General features: G+C 38.4%; 1 protein-coding gene across 1 annotated transcript; it reads right to left on the bottom strand.

Annotated features, from left to right (window-relative positions):
* Nucleotides 1-13,226: 13,226 nt before the first annotated feature.
* On the bottom strand, nt 13,227-16,591 carry LOC148876369 (receptor protein-tyrosine kinase CEPR1-like). The gene is made up of 2 exons (XM_088951962.1): nt 13,967-16,591; nt 13,227-13,825 (listed from the first exon to the last, which is right to left on the bottom strand). Exons 1-2 carry the CDS (start codon nt 16,446-16,448, stop codon nt 13,452-13,454), a joined length of 2,856 nt encoding a protein of 951 aa, XP_088808088.1. The 5' UTR covers nt 16,449-16,591; the 3' UTR covers nt 13,227-13,451.
* Nucleotides 16,592-19,772: the final 3,181 nt, after the last annotated feature.

The raw sequence follows: 19,772 nt of genomic DNA, 5'->3' as shown, positions 1-19,772 counted from the left end.
ACAAAAACCTATACCTATTCTTATAATACTTGAGAATGCATCAAACTAATCGATTGCATCTCAATAAGTGCATTGCTAATGACCACTTTCTCCACACCAACTACAATGCACTTCCCTACTTTTAATTGGTTGTTATTCAATTCTCTTAGTCTTAGGTCAACTAGGTTGATGTTTTTGCTTTGGTGGCAAAAAGTTTACAACATTATGATTAACACCACTGCTCATAAAAGAAATTGTCTCATTATTGAAATCAAGCATATTTGAATTAGGCATCGAATCTATGTGCTTTAAGTAGATTGCTTGTTGAGTTTCTTTCAAATAGCATTATTCAACAAAATCATAAATGTTTAGGCCCAATAGACCAATGGCACGGCATGCATGCACACATGATAATCCAACCACTTGCCATGCCTTACATGAACAAATTCTAGAAATCAAGTACACTATTTCCTATTTTCTGTTATAGCGAATTTCAAATCCATTAGCCCCACATTGTGTGTACCCTAAATTTATGAACTCTGATATGTTAAACTTAAGAAAATCATCTATATTAGGGCCCACTGGTTGTTTATCCCTTAGCTTCACATTGCTTCCTAAATATCAAGTCTATCATTTTTAAGTGAATTGTGTTAACTAAGGACATGATAGGTTGTTCTCGTGCTTCTAACACTCATGCATTAAATGACTCTACATGATTAGATGTAAACTTATCATACGTCTACCCTTGAATAAATAATTTGCCCAATGTGGTAGATCACTATCCATTATCCAATCATAGATATCTAAATTCTAATGATGTATTTTATTGAGATAGAGATCAAACTTCACGGTATCCCTTGTATAAATTAATTGATTCACATAATCCTCGATTACCTCTTTTTCAGCCTTTAATAAGCATAGACGGTGCATGTTTTCCTTAAGGTTCTCCATCAAATGTTTTGAACAAAAAGCATGATATTCAAAGTCAAACACAATTTCTACTACATGGCGAATGCTAGTATTACGGTCAAAAACAATTACTAGCTTCCGATCATCATTCGATGCAATTTTCAAATTCTCTAAAACCAAGTCCAATATGGAATTGACTTGGATGAAACAATTACAAACACAACTGGAAACATTTGATTATTTGCATCATATGCATTGGTAGCTAATAATTGTCCTTGATAGTTACCCTTTAAATGGGCTGCATCAATGAATATCATTGGCCGACAGCCAACTCAAAAGCCATGTAAGGATGAGTGGAAAAAAACAAATAATTAATTAAATCTACCTAAATCATCAATGGTAAAAGTAGCAACTGTTCCTAGATTAGTCTCAACCAATTTTTTGCATAACCAAAGAATAAGTTTATACGAATCATTTGCAGAGCCATTAAGCAACTCTTTAGCTCTCTCTTTCCCTCACCATGCTTGTTTATAAGTCAATGAGATGGCATGATCATGACTAAAATCCTTTGTTATATTTGATAGAAGATACTTAGGAGAATCATGAAGATTTTCCAACAAAACAACACATATGCATTTATTTGATATACGAAACTAACAACTTGATTCATCACCAGCTGAATGTGTATGTACATGATTATATTTATACACCCTGTATGTTGGTCCACCACTAACTGCACTTTCTTGGATTTCCCATCACAAGTGTTGACAACACATCTACATTGTATGTATTCTCTATCACTCTTTAGAAACTTATATGCAAATCTTCCAGCAATAGAAAATTTATTTAATACATTTCGAACTATCTCATGCTACACTCCAACTGTCAAATGTTTGCCCCACTCAAACTATCTCATTCTCGCAAACTAGTAATAAATTGGCATAATTGATGATGTTAAGCTTAGTTGTTGGTTGTCTAGAAGATGTTGCTGAATCGTGTACAGTTTGCATGAGGGCTTGATTGAGTTTCAACATTAATTTGCTCTATGCCCTTCCAAAACACATGCACCTTTGCACATTCATTATTAAACTTTAATAGATTTGAAAGGTCATGTGGCCCATTTAGTGGCAAGAAGCATGTTTTGTTGAGATGTATTGTATAATTTAAGTTCACACTATTAGCATCAACCTTCAAACCACCACACACTTCATCAACAAATTCTTTAAAATCTGTTTGGTTGTTAACATAAACCCCAACTATAGTATCCACAAAAGTGCAATAACATAATGAGACCTTGTGTGGAGTTGTTGCCATTTCTACACAATAAACAATATAAAAACCTTGTCATAAATTAGAATATAGAGGCTATGCGATATTATAAATATCAAAATTCATTGATCTAATTTTATCAATCCATATTGGTCTTTTATCCCATCCTTTTCCTCTATACATATTTCATAGTACACTATAAATTGTGTTAATTATGATGATCAAACATCTATTAGACAATGTGATTATGGTTGTAGAGATGTGAATCATTGATCCTTTATATATATATATATACTTGAACTATAATTTAATAAAAAAAAGAGTTGCATAAAAAAATATCACATACTCTGCATTTCAACATTTGCATTCTCTTCAAATATGATTTATAAGGTAGATAATTTATAAATTGGAAAAGAAAAAACCTTATCATTCTTCCCTTCATTTATTTAATACATAATTTGGTTTAAATTCCTACTTGAATTTGCTTATTTAAATTAAAAAAATGCTTTTAATGTTATCTTAAAGAACATTACCTTACCCTCTTCAAGTCTTCAATGCACTCACTTTTCTTTATTGATAGAAATATTGCACCCACTTGGTTCAAGAATAAGAGAGAAATGAAGTGAACATGAGAGAACACTTTTATCCCATCCTTCTCCTCTATACATATTTCATAGTACACTATAAAATGTGTTAATTATGATGCTCAAACATCTATTAGACAACGTGATTATGGTTGTAGAGATGTGAATCATTGATCTTATATATATATATATATATATACTTGAACTATAATTTAATAAAAAAAAGAGTTGCATAAAAAAATATCACATACTCTGCATTTCAGCATTTGCATTCTCTTCAAATATGATTTATAAGGTAGATAATTTATAAATTGGAAAAGAAAAAAACTTATCATCATTCCCTTCATTTCTTTAATATATAATTTGGTTTAAATGCCTACTTGAATTTGATTATTTAAATTACAAAAATTATTTTAATGTTATCTTAAAGAACATTACCTTACCCTCTTCAAGTCTTCAATGCACCCACTTTTCTTTATTGATAGAAATATTACACCCACTTGGTTCAAGAATAAGAGAGAAATGAAGTGAACATGAGAGAACACTTGATTCAATACATGTGTGTACCACAAGATAAGAGAAAAAAAATGTGTAGGTAATAATGATACATGGACCCTTTCTTTTCTTAAGCAAAGAGAGAGAGAGAGAGAGGGATGCAAGGAATCTGCCCCAGGTTTCCATAATTAATTTAGCTGGTATGGAAATGCGACATGGAATCCAGGTTGGATTAACACCTCATAAACATAGGAAAAATGCTTAGTTGAATACCGGTAGACCATCCTATGCAATATCTCTTGTTCTGTCTATTCTTTATGGCTTTATTATCTCTTGATATTGAAAGTTGTTCCTGTTATGAAACTTTTTATAATGTTTTATTCCTTACTCTTTTTTTATTATTCCTTTAGCCCATATAATAGTTTTTGTATTTGTACTTGCTTGGGATCACCATGTGGGCCCCACCTATTAGACTCGGGAGAGGGGTGCTTTAACTCCTTCCCTCTCCCATCCGAGACTTACCTAGACTGGTTTAACCGATGCCTTGGGCTACTGTAGTCACTATTGAACCAAAACAACTTTGATATCATTCTTGGGGATCCCATCATCTTTATTTCCTAATCTGATGGGTGGCGACTCTATTTCTACCCCATGTGGCAGAGTGATCTGTTTTTGGACGCTCAAAGTTCATGTTACAAAAAGAAATTAAAATGAGAGTGAAATGGACTTGCCAATATCTCATATCTAACTTTGTAAATATTTACTTGCTTGGCAATTTGGGCATTCAAACCTTGACCAATGTTAGAAATTGAGTAAATATCTTCTACTTCTCTAAACTGTTAAATGAGTACTGATATAGGTTAGCTCATATCATTGTCATGCATCCTCACACATACTTAACTTAACGGAAATGTTATATTTGGGAATTTGACCCATTTCAGATTTGGGAATTCCATGCCAACTAACCAATGTTAGAAAGTGAATTAGAAACAACCATCCATTTAGTACAACAGGCATGCAAGGAGAATCAACAAACAAATGTATTTGAATGGACATCTTCATAAACTAAAACAAAATGAACTACGTACAAAGAAATTGTCAAATACCTATTAGTATGCTTCTTCAATAAGGATTGTCTTCAACGCATTGGGTAAAACCATTGAAGGAGGGGGGAGGGAAAGCGAGATAGAGGGAGTGAGAGTGGAGAGGAGGGAGGAGAGAATGAGGATAGAGATGAGTTCTAGGAGGAAGAAAGTTGCATAGGAAGGGAGTTGAGAATGGCAGAATGAAAAAGGAGAGTGAGAGAGGAGGGAGAGTAGGAAAGATCAAGGGAAAAGTAAGGAAGAAGTTCAGCGAAAGGTCAAGGTAAAAGTTGCAGGAAGAAACAATTTAAGAGAAGAGAATTGAGAGTGTGAGAGACAGCAAAAGAGAGAGAAGAGGGAGGGCGGGTAAGAGTAATGACCGTGGGCCCTAGCAGGGCCATTTTAGTCTTTGCAACTCAAGGTTAAATTTCAAAATAAAAATTTAAATAAATGTTATTATGACATGGAACCCAAGCTGAATTGTCACCTCACAGGAAAAGCATAAGGAAAAGTATGATGCTTAGTTGGCGTGGGAATCTGTCATATAATTTCAAAAGTTGAATTTGATTGTTATTATAAATTCTGTATGGGCTGGCCTGCTGTTCAGGTTTCTGTAATGGGCCTGTTCGTACTTTTCCCTATAATTTTTTTATGTGGAAGGTTTGTTGGAGATTTGTAACTCTATAAAAGAGTTTTTTTAATTTAACAAAGTTTACTTTTTGTGTTAAAAATTTGTAATTGTTAACAGTTTTTTAATTCATTGGGAATCAATGTCATGAGTTTACTATTGTTAACAGTTTTTTTAATTGATTTACAGTTTTTTAATCAATGTCATCATGACCCTAGGGAATCAATGCCCCCATGCTAAGACAATTCTTTTTTTGTTACCTTGGGGAATTTGCGTTCAGTACTAGGGTCATGAAGAAGTTTATGTAATTAAAAATCTGTTAGGTGGTTTTCCTCATGCTCATAGGTAGCTTGAATTCTTGGTTGGTTAGTACTTGTCTTTCATTATGTTTGATTGCCTATGTTGAATATATAATGGTAGATGTAAACCTGTTGAATGGGTTCTTCACAGGGTGTTGAGTGAGTGTCTTCAATTCTTTTTTAGCTAATCCATTTACTCATGCTCAACCTGAATCTGTGTGATAGGATGGCATATTTCATTGATAGAATAGACGCCTCCTTAAGATCAGTTGCAATGGTGACATAAAAGATGGTAAGTTTGTCTTATGGATTTGTTATTAAAATTGAGCAAAGTTTTTTATTTGCTACATGTGCTGGTTATTGCAGAATATCTCAAGGTTCTACTTAAGCGGAGTTGACTTCTTTTTGTGAAATCGAAAGGATGCTTAATATCAATTTGTTGGTGAAAAAATGCATTTGATTTTTTTAATAGTGTGATTTAACATTGATGATTCGATGGTGTTTGATGATCCAATTCAGCAGAAGTAGATCTCCAATTTATCAAACAGGACATTATTACACTCAATTCAGCATTAGTGAATCTGCAACTTCTCTATAATCCCAAAATGAAAGTGGGAACATCTCAAATTCTCAATTGATGCCACCACTCATGAAACAGGGGCCAGGGATTTGTCTGATACTTCAATAATTGATTCAGTTCAGCTAGCTCAGCATTGCCCATCTAACTCAATTTTCTTTATGAAATTGTTGTGGTTTGGTTGGTGTCAAAGGATGCAAGCTTTGGTGCTTGATGTAACTGTATAATATACTCACATATATAGCAATTGTATAATTCTTGATACAATTTTAATGTAGCCTTTATTTCTACAAATTTTTTTTATGTTTTTTGAACTTTTTTAATAATATATTTTTGCAAATTTATTTATTTTTTTGGCTTTTCTTGTATTTTTGAAGTTTCATTCAGTTTGGATCGGATTGAGTCCAATCTAGTCAAGTTGCATTTAAATTGGACTAGGTTGGATTTGGTTTGTATGGATTTTGACTGGATTTGGTCCAGTCAATTTGTAAATGGACCTATGTTGGATTGGATTGAATTATAGTAGATGTTTTGTATTTTTTTAATATTTTCTGATTTTTTTTCATGTAATTTGGATGTTTCATTCACTTTGGATTGGATTGGATCCAATTTGGTTTATTTTCATGTTAATTGGTTTGGATTGGATTGTAGTAGATGTTGTACTTTTTTATATATTTTCTAGATTTCTTATGTTACATTGGCATTTCATTCACTTTGGATTGCATTGGACCCAATCTGGTCCATTTGCATTTTATTAGGACTGGATTGGATTGCAGCAGGTGTTGTACCTTTTTATATATTTTTTGGAATTTTCATGTAATTTTGGTGATTCATTCACTTTGGATTGGATTGGACCCAATCCAATCTGTTTGCATTTTAATTGGACTAGATTGGTCCAAATTTGATCCATTTGCATTTTAATTGGACTAGATTACTTTGATGTTTGATTCAATTTGGATCAGATTGGACCCAATCCAATCAATTTGCATTTTAATTGGATTGGATTGGATTGCAGTAAGTGTAGTAGTTTTTTATATATTTTTTTTTAGATTTTTCATGCTATTTTGGTGTTTAATTCAATTTAGATTGGATTGGACCCAATCCGATCCATTTGCATTTCATTTGGACTGGATTGGACTTGGTTTGTTTGGGTTTGGACTGGATTAGGTTCAATCCATTTTTTAAATGGACGAATATCGGATTTGATTGGATTGGATCAAATCTAGTCCAATTGACACTCCTAATCATGACTAGTTTGACATGATATCTCATCCTGTCTTTTCTCCCAACAGAATTCCCACTGCTTGGCTCCATTCTCCCTTGGCATGAGTAGTTTTCAGAATAGTTGAACTCAGAAATCGGAGAGCCCAATAAAGTGTTCCTGTCTGGTCTTCTTCCAACAATAACTACCCACCCATCCATTGCTCTCCCCAGCCCCCTCCCCTATATATTTTTTTAGATTATTTTGAAATCTATGATACTAATGGATTAACAATTTAAGCTAATTTAGGGTCTATTTTGTTTATATTCAGAATTGGAATCAGAATGGTCTATTCCTATAGTCTGTTTGGTTCATATATAAGAATTAGACTGGTAATTAAAATCAACTAGAGTGGAATTTCACTCCCAAGGGATGTGGAGGGAATGACCATTCACTCAAATAAGAGAATGCCATTCCATTAAGAATGAGAATGAGATTCCAATTCGTCCCACCAAATAGTTGAAATCAGAATGGTATATTCTGATTCCATTTCCAGACAGCTATTCTCACTAATTAACCAAACAGACCCTGACTTTCCTCCCTTTTATTATTGCTTCAAGGTCTCAAGGGCCGTGAAGTTTGAATGCACTATGGTATTGTTGATAAAAACAAGGTATCCAACAAAACGAGATTCCGATCAAAAGCCAAACAATTAATTCTAATGGAGGGTGATTTGGCCCAACCTCATAATAAGGGGATGCGTGGACGTGACTCGACATAGGTGATAGCTTAGTATAGCCATACTCCACTACCCCAAACTAAAATTCTTCGAGCTAAGATCACCCCAAGCTAAGGGCACCTCGGTACCAGGTCGCGACACCAGTACATAGTTCAGTTCGAGGTGTACGAGCCTTAGCTCGAGAACATCAGTTCGAGATAGAAACCAGCTCGAGTATACCGATATACCCTCGATACAATCCCGAAAGTCACTCCAACGATCCCCAAATTCTAAGGAATCATGCCTCGTAACAGCTAAGCATTATCTCCCCGTCCAATCCTGGCGAAAGGGATTAGCCTTATCAACTGATGACGTTATCTATAGATAACGTGGAAACAAGTTCTATCATGGCAAAGATCTCGTAACTACTCCGTAAAGCTCGCGAGGACTTCATTATATAAAGGCCTCCTTCCCAAGGCCCAAGGTATGCACATTTTACTACTTACTAGCTCTCTTGCTTTCTAATTATTCTCAACTCGCACATATTGACTTAAGCATCGGAGCGACCTCGCCGAGTAAGCACCCCAGGTTCTCTGATTCTTTCTGTGTAGATTCTCCACATCTGTCATCTACTGGAAGCTAAGCCACCACCAACTAGGAGCAGCCAGATTGTGCAGCATCAATTGGCACTGTCTGTGGGAACCGCTTCAAAAAGCTCTTTTCCACAAAGCATTTCGTACCCAGTTTCCATGGCATCTTCCAGTAACATCGGACGCAACACTGACATAAACATCTCTGGGGGCCAATTTCAACTCCCAACCGTGTGCATTGGATAATTCACAGTACCCCTCTTTGTAGACGGGGTCCCTACACTGGGCGTGCCTCAAGTCGTTGCACCGATGAACGCACCATTCCCTTCTGTAGTAGTTACGATCTTCGCAAAACCCTTTGTCATTCCCCCAGTGGTCGGACAGAATCATCTTGACGACCTGGTGCACTGCATGCGGGCTATATAGGTCCAAATGTAGCAGGTCCAGCAATTCCAGTTGTACCAGCAACAAGTCCTCCACCGTGTCTATCATCAGTAGTTTCCCCCACTGCCACAGAATCAGCAAACTCAACAACCTGTTCCACCTCGGCATCCAGCTACGTAGCAAACCAAGCCTCACCACCATAGCGAACACCCTCCTCACCAGGGAGAGACCTCCCAAATCCGGAATCTTCTGGGGAGTCAAGCATCGTCTCATGGTAGGAGGGAGAGACAGATTACTCCTCCCACCTCACAACAAGTAGATATGTCGGGAGACACCCGGCCCACCAGGCCCGCTTCACCTCAACCTTCGTAATTCGACGTCCCATTCATGGAGAACCAGTTTGGGGCTCTGGCCACGGATTCCTGACAAGGCCCTTTAGTCCACAGCAGTCGTCGTCAGTAGTCCGAGCAATTTCTAGTGAGAATGGAATCTGACAATACTGAGGCTAGTAGCACTAACGCGAAACCGGTAAAGAGGCAACAGAGGCAACGCCGTAGAGCTCGCCGAGCAGCAGTCCAGACCTCCCCCGAACTGCCTAAGGGAAAAGAAGAGGTGAGCTCGAGGACTGTGAAGACCACTCCACTCCTGTTTGTGCCTTTTCCTCTATCTCCCAAACTCTTGGCAACCCCAGTGTCAAAGGATTTCAAGGTACCTCCCTTAGACATCTATGATGGGTCGTTCGGTCCAAACGACCATATAGATTCATTTCAATCTCAAATGCACTTGGCCGGAGTAGATGAATCTAGCATGTGCGTTGCTTTCTCCACAACTTTTAAGGGGGCAGCTCACACATGGTATAGAAACCTTGCACCTGGGACAATCAAGAGTTGGGTGCAGTTCGTACAGATCTTCACCTCACATTTCACTACTAGTAAGAGGTGCTCGAGGTCCCAGGAAAACCTGCTTGGAATAGTCCAAAAAGAGGGAGAATCCATCCGAGTTACATCAAGCATTTTAACGAGGCGTACTTGCAGATTCCTGATCTAGGCCCCGCTGTGAGACTTACAATTATAAAGAGAGGAATCGCCCACAAAGAATTCAAATGGAACGTGGTCGCTAACAAACCAAAAGATGTCATAGAGTTTCTCAAGCTCACTGACCAGTTCATCAGAATAGAAGAAGATATGAACCAGAAGAGTGAGAATCCACCAGAGAAGAGGAAAAGAGAAGGTGAGACCTCAACTAGAGGGGACAACAAGAGAAAGAAGGATGAGCCAGTTCGAGGAGGAAAACCGAATTAGTATTCCCGAGCTCCTCAAGATGAAAGAAATTACACTCCCTTGAATGCAAAGTGAGTATAAATCCTCTTGGCGATCAAGGACGCTTCTTACGTGATTATCACATATAATCTCAATGTCAAAACTCCAGACTTGTTTTTGGAGGCACTCCCTCCCTTTGTTTACTGAGCACACATATACACATACCTACAATATAGACTTGTTCACCGCCAGGTTGCCCGGTGGGTTTGCCTGGTTTGGCCTATCTTTTATCGGGCTTGAACATATTTTTGGGCTCGGGTTCGCGCCTAGATATTAGTGGGCCCCGACTAGTCCGTAAACAGATCTACATATGTTCAATTAATTTTGGTCTAAAACATGACAGTAAAAAAATAATAATTGAGAAAGAAAATCCTCACTAACAAGGAAGCATGCATTGTTGTGCAGCTTGTGCTTGTGCCAAGAAGACCCACCAAATGCACAAGCTCCAATCAAACTCCTAAAAGCGACAGCCCGACCCTTTTCTAGAATCTCAGATGATTCAATTTCATGTTAGAATGGGTAACAAGTAGCCCGACAAAAGTTCACTCACACAGCTGACTCTGTCCCCACTCACCCTTTAGATGTGTTTCAGAGTTCAGACCCAGATACGTTACCTTCTGGATCAGGGTCACAGAAATGGATATATATCTGATTCTTGGGGTGTCAATTGGAGTGAATTTGGTCCAATCCTATCCAGCCCAATGTGAGTCTATTATAAATGGACCAGGTCTAATCCAATCCAATGAATGTTTTGGATCAATTTGGACTGGTCCAATTCAATGTCTGGACCATCCAATTTGTTCAAATTCATTTTGATTTAGATTGGTTTCAATCTAAATCCAGTCATTGACACATATATTCTTATCTTATATCAATGGACCTTAGCTTAATCTAACCCAATCCAATATAAATTTGTTACGAACCGACCAGATTCATTCTAATCTAATAAATATTTTGGACCGGATTAGTCCAATCCAATGTCTTGATTGTCCGTACAATCCATCCAAATTGATTTTGGATTAGATGGAGCCCAATCCAAAACCGGTCCGTTGACACCCTTACCTGATCCATCATCATGTAATAAAATTTTTGTTTGTTGTGGCAAATCATCCATGCTATTATAGTAAGTAATGACACTGCCATCACACGGTTTGCCTCCCTATAAATATGTATTAGAAGCAAATCAATATCTATTACTTTCCTGTGCCAATACCGTTTCCAAGGAAGAGATGTTAGACCCTTAAAGAATTAAAGAGTCTATTTCAACAATCACCTTTCCAATGCCCACAGGTTTCACCATATCAAGTCTATCTCCAATGAAACCATTCCGGCAATCTTTAATTTAATAATCCCCTTGCCACCAGAGAGACCCAGGTTTCCCTTAGATGCACCATCTATATTCAGCTTAATATACCCTTCCAAAACTGTATTTATATGGATCACATTGGTTGAGATGACTTTAGGAGGAAATGCCATTAACCCCAACCCAACCAAAGAGAGCCACTGATCCAAGCTAATCTGGCCAGCAACCAAAACTGCCCATTGATTATTCAATATCAACGTAAAATTTAATGTTAGTATAAATGAAACATAAGAAAACAAATATCTAAAGAAAAGTATTATATAACTCACTTGGCGATTTTGGTGCAGTTAGCCAATCTTGAGAGCATATTAAAGCCTCAGTTGTCTCTAGAAGCAAAGAGAATCGAACCCTTCCAACAGCGCTAAATACTTACTCTGATGCTACCATGGATACTAGAATTGCTAACAAATCACAAACTAGTAATGAACGTTTTGAAAACCTAGAACCACTATATATGTTCCCACTATTTCATAGGGGTTCTACTTGGGCCAGGATAACATAACCAACCCAGAAATGTCAGGTTGGGTTGGGTTGGGATTCATGAGCCCAGTTTACTAATTGATTTGGGTAAGAGTTGACTACCTGACCGATTTGACCCCGAATCTAATTATTATATAAGTTCTATAGAGTATTAATTCCAATCCATTATAATATTTCTCATACTAAATTTCTAACCTTAAGGCTATGTTTGGTTGGAAGGAAAATGTAAGGAAAGAAAGAGAAAAGTAGGAAAACTTTTATAACCTTTGTATTAATTTTCCACCATCAAGCCATTTTCTTATGCTATTTAAAATTTGGCACCTCAATTGCGGGCTTGGCCCAACCTGAGGCAAAGCCGGAGCTTACTGTGCTGCCAATATGCAAACACAGGCTGTGCTAAAACCTAAAACCTTTTTGGCCAGCTCAGGTGTGACTTGTGAGGAGATTGATCTAGCCTGGGTTGGTTAGTGAGGTAAACTTTTTACCACTGTATCATGGTGGTGAAGTTGGTTTACCACCATATGGAGTCAGGCCTAACTTTCTCTGGGCCTAGTCGGAGGCTCAAAAACGCAAAGCCCAATCTACGCAAATAATGTGAAATTACAACGCAGTCCTCAATGACAGTGATAGGTGTATCAATTAAGGACTGTAGGATGATATTAAGGAATTTAAGCAGACCGGGTCTGTTCCTCACATGCACATCTTATCATGCATCGAGAATATCTCCCGTATTTATAAATTATTATTTATGGGAAATATTTTCAATGCACGGTGGATGTGCCTGTGAGGCAATCCAGAGTGGGGAGCAGATCCCGTTCCAAATTTAAGAGGGGTGTTCAACAATTGCTGTTTTAGTTTTTAAAAATTAAAATAAAACCAAAACAAACACAATTGCCACATCAACATCAACATGTTGTTGTCTAACACCCCCTAAAGGGATCAGAGAACAGGGGATCTCCTGCTGAAATATGACTCCGAATCTCCTGCCCAAGAACTCTTCCCACCTCTACCAACGGATCATAGCTAATTTTCAGTAGGCCCTCTACAACCAATCTTACCTAACTTCTTAATCTTAATTAATTAAAAAAAAGTAAAAGAATCAACTTGATGCAAAAGAACCAATTGCAAATCTAAATTTTCCCCACATCCCGTCCTCCACAGACCACAGTGTTTCAACCCTTCTTTTGCGTCTCTTTTGGATAACTCTCATGAAATAAAGAGAAAATAAAAAGTTAAAACCGGAATTTCTAAAAAAAAAAAAAGCAAGAGAATGGCTTCTCTTCTTTTTCCTTTTTTTTTTTTTTTTTCCTTGTGTAGATCCTGTGCCTCACCATAAATTGAAGTAGATATAATAATGCAGAAATTCTACGATTCTATCGACTCCTCATATAAAACAAAACAAATAAACCCAGAAAAGAAAAAGAAGAGAATACAATTATACAAATCACAAAACCTCCGTCTTACGTACGTACTACATTTTCTTCTGAGAGACTCAATAATTCAATAAAGAAAAAGGGATGGATATATACTGTTCTACAAATCTTGCGACGTCGCTTTTAATTACTCAAACCCTATCATGCATCGTTCTTAATTTTAATGAGATATGATGATTGTTTTATCTTGTTTGATGACCTGCAAGGATCTGCCTCAACAAGCAATTGAACAACCTCGTTCATGGTGGGACGGAGAGACGGGGCCTTACAGGTACAACGGATGGCAATCCGAAGAACTTGTATCATCTCCTCCTTGAATAGCCCCAGTAGTCGCTTGTCTAAGACCTCCACTGCTCCTTGCTTGGTCTCCACTTTGCTTGACACCCAGTAAATGATGTTCTTGTTCTCTCCGAACTCTGCTTCTATCGGTTGCTTCCCAGTTACCAGTTCCATGAGTACTACACCGAAGCTATAGACATCACACTTGACTGTTGCCTTGGATGAATATGCATACTCTGCCGTCCATCAAAATCAAACATGCATCCAGATTGATAGGTTAAATAGTACTATAAATTAATAAGACACCTGACCTGATTATATATTTGAGTTATCCTCTGTAACTGAAATCAAATCGAGTAGATTCAGAAATTTATTACCTGGGGCCATGTACCCATAAGTTCCTGCAATAACAGTGGTTGAGGAATCCTTGCTTCCTCTTGCTTGCAGCACCTTGGCAACCCCGAAGTCAGCTACCTTAGGCTGGAAATCTGCGTTTAGTAGAATGTTTGTTGACTTGATATCTCTGTGAACAATTGGCGGCAATAGATCATGGTGGAGGTAGGCCAGTCCCTGTGCGACTTCGAGCGCTATCCGGTGCCGAGTGGGCCAATCCAAAAGGCTTCGTCCTCTGTGGAGTGCTTCCCACAGGTTTCCTTTCGGCATGTATTCATAGACCAATAAATTTAAATTTGAGCTCGACAAGTAGCAGTACAATTTGACGATGTTCTTGTGCCTGATACTCCCAAGTGTCTCAACTTCGGTCTTAAGCTCCTTATCTTGGATCAACTGATCCTCTGATGTTGGATCCTTGGTTTTTCGACTCCATAGTTTCTTCACTGCAACTGTCTCTCCGCTGCTCAACTCAATCCTGTACACAGTGCCCGATCCTCCGTGTCCCACAATGTTCTTGTCAACTAAGGATTCAACGATCTCGCGTTCGTCAAAGCTGATTATATGGAAGTTCTGGACATGGGAGAAGGACAAACGCGACAGCTCATCCTGTTCCATCAATTCTCTCTCCTTGCTAAGTAAACGTTTGAGGAACAATACTGTCCCAACAATTACCACTATCCCCGACGTCCCAATAACCCAGTAATAGTTAAGCTTCTTTCGGGTATAAATTTGTGGACAGAGAGGGAATTTCGAATCAGATGAATTAAGATATACTGAGAGACAAAGTCCGGGGTTTCCTGAAAGGCTTTCTACCAAACCTCCTTTTATCAACGAGGGAGGAACCGGACCCGAGAGATGGTTGTTTGAAAAGTTGATTGAATTGGGGAGCAATCCACAGATGCTTTCTGGGATACTCCCCGTCAAGAGGTTGTTGGACAGATCAAGAAGATTTAGAGATTTCAAAGAAGAAAGTGATTTGGGAATGGATGACCTGAGTTTATTACCTTGCAGGAGCAATAGGTTCAACTTCCAGAGGTTGCCAATTTCTTGGGGGATGGCACCAGAAAGGAGATTATTGCTAAGATCAATCTTTACCAGGTTACTAGCTTGAGAGATTTGAGGTGGGATGACACCTGAAATCCTGTTATTCTGTATGAACAACTCCGATAAGTTCTTAGCATTTCCAATTGTTTTCGCAATTGCACCACTGAAACAATTAAAACCCAGGTCAAGTATCGAAATATGGGGAAGACCAAGAATGTCTTCTGGGATGGAGCCTTCCAAACGGTTATAACTAACTCGAAATCGGAGAAGAGACGTGCATTTTCCATAACTATCAGGCAAACCACCAGTGAACAGATTTTGTAAAACAAGAAAGTATAGCAATTTACCTCCCTTGCAAACATTTGGTGGAAAACTCCCAGATAGGCGATTTTCAGACAAGTCTAACGCAACCAACTCCGATGACTCCCCGAGATTTGAGGGCACTTTTCCTGTAAGGAAATTGTCATAGAGAGACAATATGTTCAAAGTGGTTGAGTTCCCAACTGCGCTCGGGATTTCTCCGGTGAGGCTGTTGTTGTAGAGCTGCAGCACACGGAGATTAGGAAGTTTGCAGAGAGACTCCGGTATTGTTCCCGTAAGTCGATTAACAGAAATGTCCAAGTCAATGAGCTGCGTTAGATTTCCGAGCTCGTTAGGAATTTCACCTTCGAGCTGGTTATAGTAAAGCTCCAGCTGTCGCAAATTCTTCAGTTTCCCGATCTCTGGGGGAATCTGACCAACAAGGAAATTCCCGCTCAGTTCGAGGTCAACGAGTGAGGTCATGTTTCCAACTGATGCTGGGATCCGGCCGTGCACCACGCATGTAGACAGGATCAAGGTTCTAAGCTTTGTCAGTCGAGAGAAATCATTCGGCAGCTGCCACGAATTGAAACAGGCATTCTCAATGAAATTCAGCCACTCTAGGTTGGTGAGATTAGTGACAGACATGGGGAAGTCCCCGGTGAAGAGGTTGTATGACAGGTCAAGAATCCGAAGTGATTTCATGGGTGAAAGATCCGGCAGTGTTCCCGTGATGGACGAGCTTGTCATATTAAGTTCTTCTAATAGAGAGCAGTTACTGATGCCAACCGGAAAGCTACCCCGGAGATCGTTGTGGCTGAGGCGGAGAATATGCAATTTTGGCAAGTAGTTGCAGACGTTGGCTGGAAATTGACCACTCAGTGACCATCCTGAGACATCAACCTTTATGACATACCCTTCATCGTTGCAGCTGATTCCGGTGTAATTACAATAAGGTTTTTCGCCCGGAATGAAGACGTCCCAACGAGACAATGATTTTCCCGAGAGTGAGTGTTTCATGAGAGTGAAGAAATGAGATTGGTTATCCACAGTTGTTTGAAAGGAGAGGCTACAAAGAATAAGAAATGAGATGAGAAAGATGAGAAGAAACGGAGCACCCATGGAAGAGTCGACGATAGATGGTGGAGTGAAGATGGAGAGAAATAGTGAACTTTAGTTGTTGCAGAAGAAGAGAAGAGAGGAGAGAAAGAGAGGAAATGTATTTCTATTTCTTCGCTCTTTTTTTTTGCTCGTAAGAATATATGGCAAATGGTTGACGCATCATTTGGATGAGTTGATACAAAGGAACTTAGGTGGGGGAAAAAAGGTGGGAGAGAATAAGACAGAGTACATTTCTTTTGCGCAAAGGGGCTTTTCTCTGACGTCTATGCCCACTAATGGCTTCTCCTTTTTGTTCTTCTTCCGTTTATATACGTGCATGTGTATGTACGCTGTTGGTACAGTTTGGCTTGAAAACTGTAATCAACGATCCTGGCCGCCGAGATTTACAGTATAGAAAAAGGGTTCTCGTCGGACGGTGAACACCTCTTGATTGGATCCTAACGTGGACTTCATCTAGATAGAAACAAATTAATAATGCAAAACTCTATATAATAGGATGTAAGTGGACACGTTGAGAGACCAGAATGCTAAAAAGCTTTCAGCGCAAAATGGTAGGGACTACCTCTTTTTCCTTTACAAAGGCCAAAAGTATATATATATATATATATATATATATATATATATTTCAAATTGAGATTTCTCTGTTATTATATTTCCATAGTTTATTTTTGAAAGATATGCATGCATTCATGCACACATTTTGTTCGTTGATATGTATACATGCATACATGTATATATTTTCTTTTCGGTTACAATCTCTTTTATAGGAACCTCTACCATCAGTTTTGTTTGTCATTTATTGTGGATTGAAGTTATGCTTATATAATTTTATTTTTATATTTGTTCTTTTTGAGAAACTGTATCTAATTTTTTTATTAATCTTGTTGGCAATTCTTTGTATCAATTTCTGTGTCTTAAAAAAAATTCCTTTAACAAAAATTGACACGTTTATAAAACAGCATACATAGATCGGCCACTACACATTTTGTATTAAACTGTGACAACTGTTTCATTACGCGGACCCCATGGTATGAAATACTGATATGTCCGCTCGTGACAGGTTGTATGGTGTGCATGATTTTATATCCAGCCCATTGTTTCTATTTATACACATGTAATTGGACACTTGTCAAAAACTAGATGCAAACCAAGTGTATGATAAATTCAAAACAAACAAGTGGCCTCATAATTCCACGTGAATCCATCTATTTTGTTTGGTTTGTATGAATAGGGTATTTGGAATCAGAATCAAAATGTTTTATTTTGATTTCAATTGTATGGTTGGACGGAATCAGAATTTCATCCCCATTTCTAGTGGAATGGCATTCCCCAATGAGGTCATTCCCTCCCCAAGGAATAAGAATCCATTATAATCAATTTTGATTCTGATTCCAATTTCAATCTGAACCAAACAAGTGAAAGGAATAGACTATTTAGATTCGGATTTCGATTCCAATTTTGATTCTAGCTGTGAACAAAATAGACTTGATGGTGTGCGATCTGGTGCTTCCTACTAGAGGGCAGTTCACACGTCGAGTTGATGAGATTGGTTGGTTGAGCTATAAGAAAGTAGTAGTCAGAGTATCCGGGGTGGGCATTCCGATGTTTAAGTCAGCAAAGAGTGTATGAATGCTAGAAAGTGAGACAGCAAGAGAGTTATGAGACTTAAATCGTGTATACCTTCTCTGATTGATAGGATGCCTTTATATAAGTACATGCTGCCGTGGACTTCACGTAGCACGTCTGAGATCTTCAGAAAGACGTGGCTTACTGGTCCACCTCGCTTGGAGGTGGTTTTACACTCGGAAAAGGCTTCTGCATAAAGTGATAGAGCTTATCTGGTTGCCTCCGAAGCAGGTGGGGGTGGAAGCCAACTCCATTAATTAAGCGTTGTGATCCTGAAGGATTCGCAAACAATGGCCCACACATAATGGAGGTCGGCCACCATGTCATGTAAGTTGCCAACTGGGCCTCAATCGGATCAATGGCAAGAGGTCGCCCTTGAGATCGCCGACCTAACCCTATCAAGGTGTCTACAAGTCAGCCTTGTCAAGGTGGTGTTGGGATAATTGAGGCATGCCTGAGATGTATCCAAAGTCATTTCTTATGTGGCACTGAGGTGTCATGCATCGACTATGATATATCATCACATGTCATGATATCACTAGCTAGAGGGCCAAATCACCTGAGACCCATAGTATATTTGGTAGGATATGCATCATAATGTAGAAGGAATATTAATGTCGTTTGATTGGGAGACGCCAAAAGATGTCCGGGTTTTAGTTTAGTGTTTACATCTATAAATTAATGAATTATCATAACTCAATCTCCAATCCACATGTTTTTAATGAAGAGTTCAGAACTACTACCAACAAACACCCATTACATTGTTTCAACTAGCTATGACACTCGTGCACCATAAACATCTTCCGAATGATATGTTGGGAAATTGTTGGGAGCATTTTGTCGATAGCACATCACTACCCACCACTGAAATGGTGGAATCGGAAGAGGCCTTGTTTGAGTGATACCTTAGTTAGTGGAAACTGGCAAGTGTTAGATTATGTGGCCAATGTCTTGGGACCATGTCAACACATGCTTTCGTGGCTGCATCATAGAAAGGCATCATGAGGGAGAAGAGTCCCGTACGGATAAGGAGAAACATCACCACCGAGGAGAGTGGAACCTCCCGAGAACTTTGATGGACGGCCTCATCCTGACAGTCTTGCCAACTTTGTCTGACTACAACATGGGCACTCGGCTATTTAAAAACATCTTCCCCTTGAGCTAAAGGTCTTTAGCTGTGAATACTCTTTGCTCTCATGCCAATTTCGTCGGTTCGGACTAGCTTGTCTTCAATAAATTGTCTCTCAACCCATGTTACTGATTTGAGTGTCGAAGTATCTTCTGATTCTTTCTATAGTTACAATTTATCACAGTTCACATCTTCATCAGTGGTAAGGATTTATTACCCCTCAACAACTCGTCCTTCCACGCCAGCTTCATCTGATACACCTCGGTTTAAGTCAATTGTTTTAGCTTTTTTCCATTTTGAAGAGAAGGGTCCATTGTTTATGGCAGAGATACTCTCTAAGGAAATCATGGCCGGATTTTAGCAACGGTTCTGCTGATGAAGCTTCAGCAGCAGGTCCGAACTCCACGTACGTACCAGTGTACCACACACCCATATATATATATATATATATATATATATATATATATATATATATATATATATATATATATATATATATATATCAATTGCTACGGTTTGGATCGATCTGCAACAATTTATGGTGTACCGAGTATATGCATATAATTAGG

The sequence above is a fragment of the Nelumbo lutea genome, chromosome 1, assembly GCF_056320005.1.
Source record: "Nelumbo lutea isolate HS-2025 chromosome 1, American lotus-T2T, whole genome shotgun sequence".
NCBI classification, from domain to species: domain Eukaryota; kingdom Viridiplantae; phylum Streptophyta; class Magnoliopsida; order Proteales; family Nelumbonaceae; genus Nelumbo; species Nelumbo lutea.
This window is presented reverse-complemented; position numbering and strand designations above follow the sequence as displayed.